Below are 16,152 nucleotides of genomic sequence, written 5' to 3'. Positions count from 1 at the left end.
TCATTGTTATGCATGAATTTTAATATATTTGCTTTGTTTAGAAGAAAAGAATCTTTCTGAGGGATTAAAACATAAATAATCATAGTAATAGCAACAATAGCATTAATAGTAATATATACCAACCTTGTGCACTTTCTGTATACAATCATATATTTAAACCTTTTACATATATTAGCCCATTTAATCCTGTATCAGCCCTCTGAGAGAGGCACTATTATTTGCATTTTAATAGAGAAAAACATAATAGTAACATTAACATGAATGAAGAGTGTTTAGATCAATGGTAAGTAAAATTTACATGAAGAATTTGGAAGTGAGAAAAAGTGAGAACTGCATTTCAAATTATTCTTAAAAGTTTAACATAAATTGTGTGAGATCATCCAACTCATTCTCCTTATGATTAATGTGCCTACAGAGGCAGGAAGAAGAAAGACTAGATGCAGAAGAAGAAAGATGGACAGTTAGATGCATCATAGATGTACTACAAGAATTACTATGAAAGGCATGCAAGCCCTCAAAACTTAAAGAAAGTAAAATTTTTCATATTATTATTTTTAAACTACACACAGGTGAGGGGAGTAATCCTCCACTGCCAATTTATGTTTATTTAAAGGAAAAAAGGCCTTGGACCCAGTACAGAAATAGCTTTTCAGATAAACATTTACAAAAAAAAAAAAAGAAAACTACAACATATCACTCTGGGTTATTAGTCCCCAATTTGGAATCAAAGTTTTTTATTTTTTTTCTAATTTGATAAATTTTATTTGGAAATTGCAAAAAGAAAAGAAAACAGATTTGAAAGTTATAAAAGCTGAATTTCCTGTCCACACACACAACTGAGGAGCTATTCATTTGATTACAGTAAGAAAATATAGCATGTGGTTGTATGATTTTTCCCTCCTTTGACTGTTATTGTCTGCTTCCTTCATACTAAATATGAGTCTATAAGAATCATTGATTGTGGTGCACAGATGAGATTCCTGAGCTTGTCCTCAGATAATTATGTCTGTCTTCATGAGTCAGCCAGAATCCCGAGACCCACAAGGAGAAAACCTCAGGAGTCTACTTCACGTGTTTAAGAAGAAATTCTCAATGAAAGATGTTAGATTAATTATTGAAAATAGTGATCAGTGCAGCCACATTTTGTTTAATTTATTGACATTTTTAATACTTATTTTAGATAGAATTACTTGACCTCTTCAGTTGAAATTTCTTTCTACTTTCTGTGATTATGTTATGGGTCAAAAATCTCCTTGTTTCCATGGAATGGAATGATTAATAAATAAAATAAATTTATAAAGGGCAAAGAAAAAAATGCATCAATAAGAGCTAAATACCTTTGAACATGAAAATGTAGTTTAAAATGCAAATTTTAGGAACCTTGTTTTCTCTGTAGCACTTAGGAAAAAAAATGGTACTTTTCAAGCACTGCTAGAATTTACTGTTTTTAATAAATTTACTTAAGCTTGCCTTCTTTCATTAAGCATTCCTATTTAAAAAAATTTAAGTTTTTAAATTTAAGTATACTTAAGAGTTGAGCCTTATTTCACTAGTTTTGTGGTTTTAGAGAAGCAGATAAATCTGAGAAAGGAGCTGGGAGTAGACGAGGATGTTACCGATAAGCTTGTTCTCGTTTGATTAGTTAAGCATCAAAAGATATCCAGAGAGTGATTTGGGGCAACTGAGTCAGACCCACATGCAAATATGAGATGATTAAATGAAAATGCAAGCAGCAGCAGCCCGGGAGCATCACCCGGTGAGAGATAACACGGGGGCTCTCTAATTGGCTCACAGCAAGCGCGCAGGATGACGGATTTCAGTTGTGGTATTGCTGGGCCTGCTTTCCCCAGCACCATTATCTCAGAGTGACACTTCCATTACTCTGAGCGGAGAAAGATGAACGTCACCTGTCAGGGGCTGGTTAATTGTGTTGCTAGATGTATGTTGCCAGGGCGCAGGTTGGACATTTATGAACATAACTGCTTCCTCTGATGTCCGCCATCCTTCAGGGATCGATATGGCTCTTACAGTAAGCGCGTAATTGAGTGAAGGCACTTACCACCGAGGGGCTGAAGACGAGCCCATTGTGTGAGCTTCATTGTCCATACATTTACCATAAATGAGCTGATATTTGCCATTTATTGTGTGCAGCATTGTGGAAATGGAAACTAATGCGCCACTTTCATTTGTTTTCTAGATAAATGGGGAAGACGTCCAGGATCGCGAGGCGGCGGTGGCCCAGCTGTCTAGCGACGAGTGCAGGAGAATCCTGCTGCTGGTCGCAAGGCCAGAGAGTCAGGTCAGAATACAGAGCAAAAGCCTTGGACTGAACCTTAGGTTCATCGTCTGCTATTCCACATCAGATCAGTGCCACAGTTATTCATAAAACCAGGCATACAAAATAGAACCTAGTTATCATTCCCAATTTGCCAACCTTATCAAAACAATTTTAAGACTCCTTAATATTGCTTCACATAAAGGCAGCTAAACAACTTATTTTTTTAAAAGAAACACAAAATTAAATAATTACTGCCTCCTTCCACTTGCCAGTTATTTAAAATTAATTAATTAATGAAAAATGATTGACTTTCCATGATATTTAATTCTGTGTGCATCCCTGCTTTAGGTTCTCATCTAAAAATACTTAATTGGCATATTAAGGTATCTTAAAAGAATCTCTAATGAGACAAACATTAGCATATCTTTCTGTCAACTCAAATCTCTTTAGAGTGACTTTATCAAATAAAAGACCTTAGATAGCATGATGCGGTTCCAGATATAGTAGATGAATTTTTTCCAAGTTTAGCATGACAGACACATCTGTCTGGCCAAAACCAAAAACTGATAGCTTCTAAGGAGTTTTTTAATATCTTTACAGAGGGAGATGACATGAAAGTAAAGGAGAGGTAATGGTGGAAGAAAAGTACTATCGGAACTTTTTTTATGTCCTTTTTATCCCCCACCGCAATGCAGAAAGGACTTTACATTGTCACCATTCTATCCTTCTGTCAGTAGTTTGAGTGAACTTGGTTATATCACCATTTGTCTTTTAGGTTATTGATCTGATATTTTTCAGACTCAGTAACTACATCCTATCTATAAATTACATTGAGTGAGTGTATTTCAGTGTCAGACTGAATCCTGACTCGAATATAGTGGTTATAAAAGATCACCCTTTCCGCATATATTTCCTTTATGTCCTTGACCATTCTAAATGGTTCCCATAAAGCCTTCCATAGCCCAGGGCAGACTGAAGTTGCACACCTGAGGTCCTGGGAGTGGGGTTGGACAGGCTGCAACTGGCTGAGCTGCCTATGTGAGAGTGAATTATTAAAATATGTATGAAATTGCACTAATTACCTGGAAATTTGGCACACCAGTTAATCTCAATGACCCCATTTTCTTGAAAAAGAATAAAGAGGCTAAATACATAATGGTGAAATTAAGGGTAAATTGAAGAGAGCTCAATACTCACCGTTTGTAGAAAAGATACTTTGACTTTATCCTGTGGTTTCCCTGCCCTTTCCATGTAACTGCTAGACAACCTCATTAATTTAGAATCAAAGCATTTCCTTAACTATGCCATATAACAGCTGTAATGTACTGTGGAAAGAATAGAAGTTAATAACATAAGACCAGATCCCGTTAATCTTTGATAGCACAAATATTTTCAGTAGAACAAGTGGTGTTTGTGAATAACTGACCATACTCCTAACCCAAGAGTTAATGTTGGAGGATGAATTTTCAAATACTTTCCACAATTTATAAAAGATGATCATCTGACTCTGAAGGATACCATCCTGTCTGACAAAAATAGGATCTTCCTTAGCCCCTTGATCCTGAAGAAGTCATAACGACACTGGAATGAAGCTGATTGCCTTTAGAAAACCAGATTTCTAGAAAAATAAGGAAAGAAAATGCATTGTAACACCTACTTTAAAATGTAATTTAAGCATTACATGCTATAAGGTGGCAAAAGCAACGCAAAACAAAACTTGTATTTATGTCACCATATTTTCCCATCAGTTTCAATATATTCCATTATTGCATTTTTGTTTGTATATCTTATTTAGGGAGAGTAGAAGTTTATGTGTCATTTTTCTAGCCTTTTAAAAATAATGTTTCAAATACTCTCAGAAATAATCTACAGAGTTGCTGGGGGCGGTATTGTGCAACCATGCAATATTTTTAAATAACTCATTTCTTCCATTCCCTGTCAACGTCAACTTACTTTCATTTTCTGCCCATTTTCTTCCTTAGACCATTAAAGATATTGCTATTTTGCCCTATTCCCCTTGGGACCCTGGGTGAGAACAGGCTCTTGCTAGAACTGTAGAGAACTTTTGAGACACTGCAGGTTGATCCTTTCTTTGAGATACCACGTGTGATCCTCTGCGGTGCAGACAGATCCCCTTGTATAATTATGACTATGCTCTGCCAGAGCACTGGACTCAGACTGCCATATTTATGCCAGCCTGTCACATTATGGGAAATGTGACAGGGAAAGGTGAGCCAGAAGAATCTCTCCTGACTGAGTGTGTTGTGTACCCCTCCAGCCTAGAGGGACACCTTATCAGAGCAGACGGACGCCAACTACCCATGGCAACTCAGGGATCTGTGGGGTTAGATAACAAGAAAAGGGTTATAGGAAACTGTTAATTTCTATCATTTGTTTTCTTTGTCTTCCCCACCCCTTCATTTCAATTTCAAAAGATTCTGTTCTATCATTCACTGTATCAATGTTGGCAAATATTTTGTTTTGACCTGATTAAACAAACATTCCTTGGTATGCTTATAAAAAATAAACAGTTTTAGCTTTAAGTAATTTCTTTTGGAGTCTGGCATTTGCAACTTCATGAAACTTAAAAGGGATTAAAAAATATAAAACTTGAACAATTATGAATTGGACTGAATTTAAATTTTTAACCAGCTTAATTTTCATAGCTCATCTGCATATCAAAGTCACTGGGGTGGAACTTGGTCAAGTTATTCAGGCCAAATTGAAATAAATGAGGATGAATAAATGCATTGATGCTTTTGGCCCAGTCAAGTTTGAGATAATTTAAGGTCTAGGTAAACTTCAGTAAATAAAAAAGAAACCTATGATTGCCTTATTTTAATGAATATGATGCATATACACTAATGCCTCTTCTGATGCAATTTAATGTTTTCTCAGGGATTCCCAGGTGACTCAATGATAAATAAAAAAATCCAGCTACCAATGCAGGAGACATGGGCTTGATCCCTGGGTCAGGGAGATCACTTGGAGGAGGGCATGGCAACCCACTCCAGTATTCTTGCCTGAAAATCCCATGGATAGTGAAGCCTGGCAGGCTACAGTCTGTAGGGGTCACAAAGAGTTGGACACACTGAGCATGCACACAGGTTTATTTGTGTTTAAGTTTTAGAAGTTCAGCTCTCTTAAAGACAAGCTTGTTTTATGTGTTTGCTTGGGGCTTAAGCATTAGTCTGGTAGTGAAAACATCTCCCACTCTTGTTAATTTTGACTCACTAGAAAACTGCTGTTCATTATAACACAGAGTAAAGAAGAACTTTGACAATTATTCAGTTAATTCAATCAGTATAGACAGCTAATTTATGTAATCTAGCTCCAAAAACCCACTTTGAGGCAAATTATCTGTATTGACTGTCAACACTCATCATATTAACAAGATAACCATGAGTTTTCCACTTCCCTTTGTATTAAGAAGCCAAAAGGATTTGCTTGGTTTAGTTTGTGTAAGACTCCCACAAGAATACCTGCCTTTAGCCCCCACAGACAAAACTCTGCATACTTCACACTGCTCCCTCACCTTTATATGCAACATGTAAGGTCTTTTTCCTTGGAATTGGGTCTGAGAAATGAATCACAATAGTTATACCGTAGCGTCACTTTGTTTTTGAAATAACTTGGGATTTTCCTTTTTTTTTTTCAGAGAAAATAAATGTGTGTATTTGTGGCAAGGAGCCATCTTGTTAACTTGAAAGTCATCCACCTCAAAATCAAAAACAGAGTGAGGATAGCGTGTGTGTGTGTGTGTGTGTGTGTGTGTGTGTGTGTGTGTGTGTATTGAGAGGGGCACTTTGTGTGGAGTTGCTTTGAGGTTGTTGTTAAGGAAAAAGGCCCTTTTGTCTCATAGCCCTATTAGTACCACTGCAGTTCTTTAGCACGGGGACTGTCGGAGGCAATGAGCGTGACAGCTGTGGATTATGCAGCATGCTTTTCATACATTTTGAAAGACGGTAATGTTCTGTGCTGTGAGATCTACTCAGTTATGAGAGAAAATCTGTAGTTCTGTTTTGGGAAAAGATAAAAAGCATAAGAGCCCAATTTTTTGTTATCACCTTTTCTTCCTTCTGAGAGGTGAACTATAGGAGGCTAGTATTTTGAAGAGAATCATTATGATAAAAGGAACTAGTCAGGCATCACCATTTAAGTTTACCCTATTTTAGCATGAGTCCTCACTAACAGAATATAATGTACTAATGTATTCTTATGTAGGTGGATGAAGGCTGGCTGGAAGATGAAAGGAATGAATTATTAGAAGAGTTAAACTTGGCGATGTTGGAAGAACAGCATAATGATGCAATGCAGCGCACTGCCGATGAGGTGGAGCAGGTAGGACCACGATCTGAACTCCATCATTGGAAATGATGCTCTTCTTCCTTAAATGCATAATCTTAAATGAATTTTTTTTTTAAAATCAAAGAGTTTTAGTGAACATCTCTGTGATGGTAATTTCTGAAGGCAAAAGATCATCTCAAATGAAGTGGAGGAAATACGTACAATTTTTTCTATTAAGAATATTTTTAGTTTGAGAAGCTTAGGGACCATTATGGAGGGCACAGTAGTATTCAGGTGCTGACTCAGGTACTGTTCAGTGTAATTCAGAAATTTAATAGTAAAAATATATTTTGCCTCTCAGTACACCAGCTGAGATAGACTATATCTCATGAAATAACCCCTCCTCCCCCAAAAGTAATTTTTTTTATTTTAAAATATCAATGTAGATATTTGAATATCTATCTGAGGAAGATGATGACATGATTAAGCCACTGATCTTATTTGGATATTTGGTATCATGATTACACTGAATTAAGAGTAGTTAGATGAGATTATTGACATCATTTTGCCTTAAGGTCACTTATTCATTCAACAAAAATTTCTGAGCCCCTGATATACTTCAAGTACCACATTTGATCCTGAGAATACAAACAAAATGAGCAAAATTCCTCCCTTTAAGTAATTCATAACTGGTGAATGATCAAAGAGTGGTTTGTGGCAAACTGAACCTTAGGAATCTTTTCATTTTTGTTGTCATTGTTTTTTACTAGATAAAATTAAGATCAATAGAGCCTAGATTTTTTATGTCAGATTCATGTCATTCTTTTCCCTGATATAATTGTATTAACACTTCTGCTCTCAATCTGCTGACTGTTTAATTATCATCCTATTCTCAACATTAATTGTTAACTCACCCTAAAAGATTATTATTTTAAAAAGTCCAGACAGTTAGGCTTAGGAACATAAAACACAAACATCTTATCACTTTACCAAACTGAATGATGAGATAGGGTGACATGCTGACATCCCAAAACAGAGGGGTGTGTGTGTGTGTGTGTGTGTGTGTGTGTGTGCATATACTAATAATTAGGTTGCAAACTACAGTTGACAGGCCATGTGTGCTCACCATGGATAGTCAGTGGCCACTTCACAAACAGTAGTTCATGCTCAAAAGCAATGCTACTGCTGTAGTGATTGCTTTTCAATATAAGGAGGACAGATTGAAAGTTTTATGTATGACTTCAACACTGGCCACAAATAAAGATATTTTTTGGTGGCAGCTGCTGGTTATGAGCAAGAAAGTCCTTGCTCCAGGCTGTTTCTCTCTTAGAGACAAAATGTGAGCTGATACAGAATTGACAGGAGGATGTTGGAATAAAGAAAGGAGAAATCCTGCCCAGGTGAAGTGATATGGTGTCAGATGCTGCCTACTCATCAGACATAATACAAATGCTAGGTCTTTTGAGGTAACACAAGATGTCCCTGAGGTTAGATTTTCACTGTGCAGAAATTTTTCTTCACCATGAGACTGAAAAATGATGAGAAATACAGAAACCTTTAAAAGTCCTTTGCCCTTATAAACAATAATACTACATTAGAAATGTCTTGGTAGAAACATTTCCTGTCACTATGATGATTCCATAGGGAAATGATAAATTATAGAGTAACATTATATCAGAAACCAGGAATTTTAGTTTTGAGAATAGAAAACTCTTTTTATTTTCACATGTGCTCATAAACCAGTAACCAAAGAAAGATAAATGCAATTAAAAATTGTGTATCCATATATAAAAGTTAAAATATACATCCATCTGAAAGTTTCACCTTACATGCTCTCCTTGGTCCTGTGACTGCTGTTGACACACATTTTGTCAACAAATTTGTCTATCATTTATACTCCATAAGAAAAATATCACCTTCTTGTATTTTTCAGCTTACTCTTAGACAGGAGAAAATATAAATATAAGTATTGTGGTATACAAACTGAACTGTCCAATATCAGTAATATCCTCTGGGGATTTTATAGGGATTCCTTGGTGGCTCAGATGGTAAAGAGTCTGCCTGCAATGTGGGAGACCCAGGTTTGATCCCTGGGTTGGGAAGATTCACTGGAGAAGGAAATGGCAACACACTCCAATATTTTTGCCTGGGGGTGTTATGGCACAGTATGCAAATGTTACCACATTTGATGTCACTGTCATCTTATAGCAAGGAATATAGAGATGTATCAAGTTTTCCATTATTAGTTACAATTACTTATGCATGTTCGCTCACTAAGTCACTTCAGTTGTATCTTACTCTGTGCAACCATATGGACTGAAGCCTGCCAGGTTCCTCTGTCCATGGGATTCTCCGTGCAATAATCCTGAAGTGGGTGGCCATGCCCTCCTTCAGGGGAACTTCCTGACTCATGGATCAAACCCACATCTCTTACATTTACCTGCATTGGCAAGCAGGTTCTTTACCACTAGTGCCTTATGCTTAACATTCTTTTTTATCAATAAGACATTTTAAATCAATCATAGTATGTTCTCAACAAATGAGGGAAAATATTTTATCGAAAGATTGAGAATCCTAGAATTAACATGATACATGGTCATGTTCTCCCTCCAGTTCATTATATTTTTTTCTGCCATTACTTGATTGGAAGAAAACAACAATTATCTGACACTTTCAAACCTGTATTATTTATTATCACCTATCCTTTCTTTCTTTGGCACTAACAGGCTTAATTATATCTAATTATATAATTTCCTGCTAAAGGGAAAAATGTATATATGTATAAAAGTGAGTAAACTTAGACATAAGGAGAAAACAATCTAGAAATTGCATCTGTAGACTTTTTATAAGAGAAGTGATAGAATAAAGAGTAACTTTATGCTATTCACAGAGAAACAACTAGATGTGCATCTCCCTAGGGCAGTGACAGTTAATCGTTCTGCTTGAAAAGCCAAAAATTACCCGGGAGTGAAGTTCACATATATATTTACTTACATATCTGTTTTTTTACATTATGCCCTTGTCTGGCAATCAGTGATGCTCAGATTTGAGGAGAGCCATTATTTTACTCTCAGTAGAATAAAACTCACTTCTGAAGGAAATTACTGGCTAAGAGTAGAAAAATTTTTTTTTTTTTTTTTTTTGTATTTGGGATTTGCTTTATTTTTTTTTTTTTTTTATTATTATTATTATTTTTTTTAATTTTAAAATCTTTAATTCTTACATGTGTTCCCAAACATGAACCCCCCTCCCACCTCCCTCCCCATAACATCTCTGTGGGTCATCCCCATGCACCAGCCCCAAGCATGCTGTATCCTGCGTCAGACATAGACTAGCGATTCAATTCTTACATGATAGTATACATGATAGAATGCCATTCTCCCATATCATCCCACCCTCTCCCTCTCCCTCTGAGTCCAAAAGTCCGTTATAGACAGCTGCGTCTTTTTCCTGTCTTGCATCCAGGGTCGTCATTGCCATCTTTCTAAATTCCGTATATATGTGTTAGTATACTGTATTGGTGTTTTTCTTTCTGGCTTACTTCACTCTGTATAATCGGCTCCAGTTTCGTCCATCTCATCAGAACTGATTCAAATGAATTCTTTTTAAGAGTAGAAAAATTTTTTAAAGCAACCCAATGAATCCTAAGACATTACTGTTGCTTTTGAACAACATGATATGGAGATGCCTTGAAGTCAAAGTACATGTATGCAAGAATATAGTGCCTCGGATGTAAAGAAATCCTGTCCATGGAGGATGGCACTGGCCTCCTAGACTTCCTGCCTAAGAAGTTACATCCATCTGGGACTAAGTTTCCTTATCTATGGATGGAAGGTCTTGGGCTCATGTACTTATTCCTGAAATTTTGTGATATTTCATTTATTATCATCAGTGTATTACTAGATCCAATGAAGTTTCTCTTGAACTTGAGAAAAGTTCATGAAGAAAAGAAATAGTAACAAGTGATGTGGCTTCTGAATTCCAGACCGTCATTGCTGAAGACTGTTTTGGGATTCTGTCTTACTCGTCCTTCTGTATGTTATCACCTCAGAAACTCATAAAGTCACCTCATTTATACAACTTCACTCCAGTTTCTCAACTAAAAGAGAGCCTAAGACAAGAATCACTTATTTTAAATGACTCATTTAATTTTAATTATTTTAATGTATCCCGTTTTATTTATCTCCAAGTGAGTAACATAGCCATATTCAAGCAGCTTTTGTTTTCTTTATTTTAGAGCAAAAAAAAAAAAAAAAGACTGCCATAAGCCAGTTGCCTTTATTTGTAAAACTGTTATAGATACTAAAATTAGGGTAGCTTTCTAGGAGCTGAACTTTTGCCAAGAAGCATTGTTTTTTCAAACAAGTTTTCAAAGACTGATTTTCAAAATAATTTACTTTCTTTCTTCTCTTAACTTTATTTTCCTAGCCAAAAAAGCAAGAAGAAGAAGAGGGCACAACAGACACGGCAACATCCTCATCCAACAACCATGAGAAGGACAGCGGAGTGGGGCGCACAGACGAAAGCTTGAGGAATGACGAGAGCTCAGAGCAGGAGAATGCAACCGAGGATCCCCACGGCACCTCTCTGAAAAGCAAAAGAGAGCTGGGGCAGAGCCAAGACACTCTGGGAAGCGTTGAACTTCAGTGCAATGAGAGTTTTGTGTCTGGTGAATACATTGACTCAGACTGTATTGGCAACCAAGATGAGGAGTGTGAAAGGTTTCGGCAGCTCCTGGAGCTCAAATGCAAGATAAGGAAGCACGGGGAGTATGACCTGTATTACTCAAGCAGCACAATAGAATGCAATCAGGGAGGACGAGAGGGAGTGGAGCATGAACTGCAGTTGCTTAATGAAGAACTGAGAAACATTGAACTTGAGTGCCAAACTATCATGCAGGCTCACAGGCTCCAGAAAGTGACAGACCAGTACGGAGATATCTGGGCATTGCATGATGGAGGATTCCGAAGTTATAACACCAGCATAGATACCCATAGGGGAAAACTAGATGACATCCTTGAACACCCAGAAAAGTCAGACAAAGACAGCTCCAGTGCTTACAACACAGCTGAAAGTTGCAGAAGCACTCCACTCACTGTGGACCGTTCCCCTGACAGTTCCCTTCCAAGAGTGATCAGCCTCACCAATAAGAAAAACCTGAGAAGCACAATGGCAGCCAGCCAGTCCTCTTCTGGCCAGAGCACTAAAGAGTCGACCTGCACCAAAGCCAAAACCTCTGAACAAGGCTGTGTCATTGAAGGCAAAGAGAAGACTTCAGAAAGCAGCAAGCTTTCTGATCCAGAGAAGACCAGCAGTGAACACATCCCTTATCTCTCTCCTTACCACAGCTCCTCCTATAGATATGCAAACATCCCAGCACATGCCAGGCATTATCAAAGCTACATGCAGTTAATTCAACAGAGGTCCGCAGTCGAGTACGCTCAGAGTCAGCTCAGCTTGGTGAGCGTGTGCAAGGAGTCTCAGAAGTGCTCAGAACCCAAGATGGAATGGAAGGTGAAAATCAGGAGCGACGGGACGCGGTACATCACCAAGAGACCCGTGCGGGACCGCATTCTAAAGGAGCGTGCCTTAAAGATCAAGGAGGAGCGGAGTGGCATGACCACGGACGATGACACCATGAGCGAGATGAAGATGGGGCGGTACTGGAGCAAAGAGGAGAGGAAACAACACTTGGTGCGGGCCAAGGAGCAGCGGCGCCGCCGAGAGTTCATGATGCGGAGCCGGCTGGAGTGTCTCAAGGAGAGTCCCCAGAGCGGCAGTGAGGGCAAGAAAGAGGTCAACATCATTGAACTGAGTCACAAAAAGATGATGAAGAAAAGAAACAAGAAAATTTTGGACAACTGGATGACAATCCAAGAACTGATGACCCATGGGGCCAAGTCCCCTGATGGTACACAAGTTCCTAATGCCTTTTTGTCTGTCACCACAGTATGACCCAATGGATGGAATGCAGCTGATTTTCAGAGGGTACTACCAGTTTGGGTAGAGGATGCTTGCCTCGTTCAATGTGGCATTTTTATATATATTTTGTGACTCTTTACAGTTTAAATTTTTTGTAAGCAAAAATACCTGCTAATTTTTCATTTGTTTTTCATATATCGGTACTTCTTTTTGGCTGAGATTTTTTTCTTTGACTTGTGATATATTCATATTACTCATTTATATATAAAAACAAGCAAAAGGAAAGAAAAAATCTTGCACAAAAATACTGAGGAGCCAATTAATTTCCTATTTTAATGTACCTATTATAGATCTGGATTTATTTCTCTAGTTTACTTATTTTCAACTTTAATAACAACTCAATGCCAAAATATTTCTATGCTTGCTTCTTGACCTAATACATATGAAATCAAACCTGATGATAAATCATGTGCCACATCCTGTTTTATACATAAAAATCACCTCTTTTTAACATCCTGTTGTACATTTAACACATAAATGGCCATCATTTTTGTCTCAGTAAAGTGTAGGTGGACAATCTTCCTGTGGTATGTAGTGACACTGTTTATGTAGTTAGATAGTTGTGGTAATTGTGACAATAAAAGAGAAATTAATTATTGATTATCCCTGAGAAAAGCTATCAAGGAGTGTTCTATTTCCATTGTTCCCTGTGGTTACCAGATATAAATTAGTTATATATGTATACTCTTTAGAAGACTCCTAATTGTGAATTATAAAATGTGTACATTTTCTATCCCATTTTTCAATAAATTGTCCTGAAATATTTCCCATAGATCATTGTGTCACATATTTTTACCAAGATTAAGTTATGTAGAGCATCTAAGAGTTTCTGTCTAAGCATTCAATAATCATGAGTTCATGCTCTCCTTGACTGCTACCCACGTAAAGAAAATCCAAGAACAATTTAAGGGATGATATGGAGACAGAGGATCAGTAAGTAGCTGAGACTGTTTATAAGGACAGCTCAAACTGCCATAACGACATATTATAGTCTGTGTGGCTTAAATAACAGGAATTTCTCATAGTTCTTGAGGCTGGAAACCCAACATCAAGGCACCAACCAATTTAGCTCCTGATGAGGGCTCTCTTCCTGTTTTGTAAATGGCCTCCTTGCTTTGTCCTCACAAGATAGAGAAAGAGAGGAAGCTGTTTGATGTAACTTCTTTTAAGGACACTAATCCTGTCATGAGGGTCTCACCTTCATGACCTCATTTAAACCTAATTACCACCCAAAGGCACCATTTTCAGCTACCATCACATTAGGACTTAGAGCTTCAACATATGGATTTGTCAGGGAAGAGGCAGTTCAGACCACAGCACCATGAGCATTTGTTTAGTTCATCCTTTGGAAAGAAATTCTTGGAAACTATCTTTCAATAATTTTCAGCCTACTCAATTACAGATGCCTTATTAAAAAGTGAGATTGTTAGGTTATCAGATAGGATATTTGAGTCTAGCTTTTCATCATATACGCATCAACTATATCATATATCAATCATGATGCCTTCAAAGCGAAAGATCAGATTAATGTGTGTGAATTTGATCAAATTTTCATTCAACCCAAAAGATTGTTGTAACATAACAGAGACACAACATCTAAACATCTTTGAAGCTACTTTCCTGTTTAAAAACCTATAATGGCTCCTTACTAGCTCATAAATCAAACTGATGCCTCAGCCTTATTTTCAAGGTTCTCCACTAACTTGCCCACCTTGCCTCCTGTGCCTCCTCTTTAGGTTTTCTCTGAGTTGTTCTGGCTTCCGAGCAGCCTGCCCATTTTCACTGAAGTTATCTAATGTTATTTACCCATCTGGAGTTTCTGTGCTAAACCCTACAACTCTCTTAGAGAGTAATCACATGTACATCTTCTCTTTGGAGCCTGTTTAGATGACACTGGGTTTTCTTTGCATTTTGACATACACTATGATGCACCTGCAGTTTATTTAACCTTGAAAATTTTATCCTTCCATTATTTGGATCATATACACAGAACTTATTGTCTCCCTCCACAGATCTAAAGTTCATGGAGTCTGGCCCTTGAGTCACCTTCTTTGTAAATCTCTCATAGGATGTCATTTAAACAATAACAAATGCTAGTTGAGTTAAATTATTTTATTCACTTATCTCACGTATTGGTCCTTTTGTTACTATTTTCCTTACTCGTCTACCTGTCTAAGTTCTTACCTTTTAAAGGGCTATTACATAGATGGAAAGAAATAAATCTTATTTACATATAATAAAAAGCTGGTCTCAAAAATTTTAAGATAGTCATAGTAATAGTAACTTAACTGAGAATTTCATCACTGCTAACTTTAATCTAATCAATAAAACTACTCAGTGAACCTAGAGCTAAATTTTGATCAGATGATTTTAAATAAGAATGCCTCTCTATCTTAAAAACTCAGTTTCTTCCTTATCTAATGCCTATGGTTATTGTTTATCCTCTTGATACAACTGGGTTTAAATATTCATTGAATTCAAATTACTCCTATAGATAAATGAGTTTGGAACCAACATGTAGATATTTTCCAGAAGAAATATGTACACATCTTACAGAATGCAGTGTTTCCAAAGTTACCAGCTTAATTTTATTTTTATTAATGTGCTTGCCAATTTTTAAAAACTGTGATGTTAGTGTTTTTCATGTCTGTGTTTATACAGTTCTACAAATTGAGAAGTGTCTTTTTCAAAAATCAGTGAAAATCTGAGAAGTGTTATGTTTTATCTTTCTACATAACATATCTTTGTGCTAAGCATGTTTTTTTTCTAGTAAATGAATAATAAACCTGCTGCTCAACAAAGATAAATAAGTGACTATATGTGAAATATTTTATTTTAGTTCAAAAGATGTATGTGACTGTGAAGAGGAAAAAATACTTTACTTGGGCTTACCTTTGAAATTCCATATGTTTTATTGACAGAAATCGGTGTTAGGATCCATATGTGAATGACCTATGGAGGGGGGAATAATGTGTTCCCTATGGGCGTTTCTTCACTGTGTGTCATGAAGAAGGCTATTGTTGCCACGCTATTTTGTGCAGACTGTCCCTTTAGGAGCATACAGCATGGCTTCCTCTAACATAACCTTTCCATAACTACATACTGATTTAATCCATGTCTTGCTGCTGTGTCTAAATCTTCCATCTAAACATATTTTTATGCTTCCAATGAGCTGTTATCTCTACTTCAAATTATTTTGTGATGGTGCCACTGTTTGCTGCTCTGTCACACTTATCACCTGAGTCTTCTCGAATTTCTGTTTTATCTGGTAAGTGACAAAGCAGTGTGAATTTTCTTTTCTAAATATGTCAGGTTGTCTTCAATAGCCTTACCCACTCATCTTTTGGTGTATACTGTCTCCATCTCCTTTCTAATTACCTCGACAGATCTGGATTTGTTCTCCCTGGACACCTTTCCCAGTCTCCCTAACTTGTGGCAGCAACACTGGGCCTCCTAAATACTGCTTTCCTCACTTTGCTTGAATATCTTCAGAAATCTTTTCCTGAGTATAGGATAAAATCTGAATGCCTGAGATATTCATCAAGGACTTTATAATTTAACCTCAACTTTTTTTTCTATCAGATCTCACACTTCTCTCCAGAAAG

General features: G+C 37.0%; 1 protein-coding gene across 1 annotated transcript in view; it reads left to right on the top strand.

Moving 5' to 3' along the window:
* The window catches only part of PDZRN4 (PDZ domain containing ring finger 4), a 417,074-nt gene extending 404,554 nt beyond the window's left edge, over positions 1–12,520 (top strand). The window contains exons 8-10 of the mRNA XM_052640517.1: positions 2,198–2,299; positions 6,503–6,619; positions 10,994–12,520. Coding sequence (XP_052496477.1) covers positions 2,198–2,299; positions 6,503–6,619; positions 10,994–12,520 — 1,746 coding nt within the window. The remainder of the gene's footprint in view (positions 1–2,197; positions 2,300–6,502; positions 6,620–10,993) is intronic.
* Positions 12,521–16,152: the final 3,632 nt, after the last annotated feature.

The sequence above is a fragment of the Budorcas taxicolor genome, chromosome 5 (assembly GCF_023091745.1).
Source record: "Budorcas taxicolor isolate Tak-1 chromosome 5, Takin1.1, whole genome shotgun sequence".
Lineage (NCBI taxonomy): Eukaryota > Metazoa > Chordata > Mammalia > Artiodactyla > Bovidae > Budorcas > Budorcas taxicolor.
The sequence above is the reverse complement of the archived record's forward strand: the minus strand, read 5'-3'. Positions and strand labels throughout refer to the sequence as shown.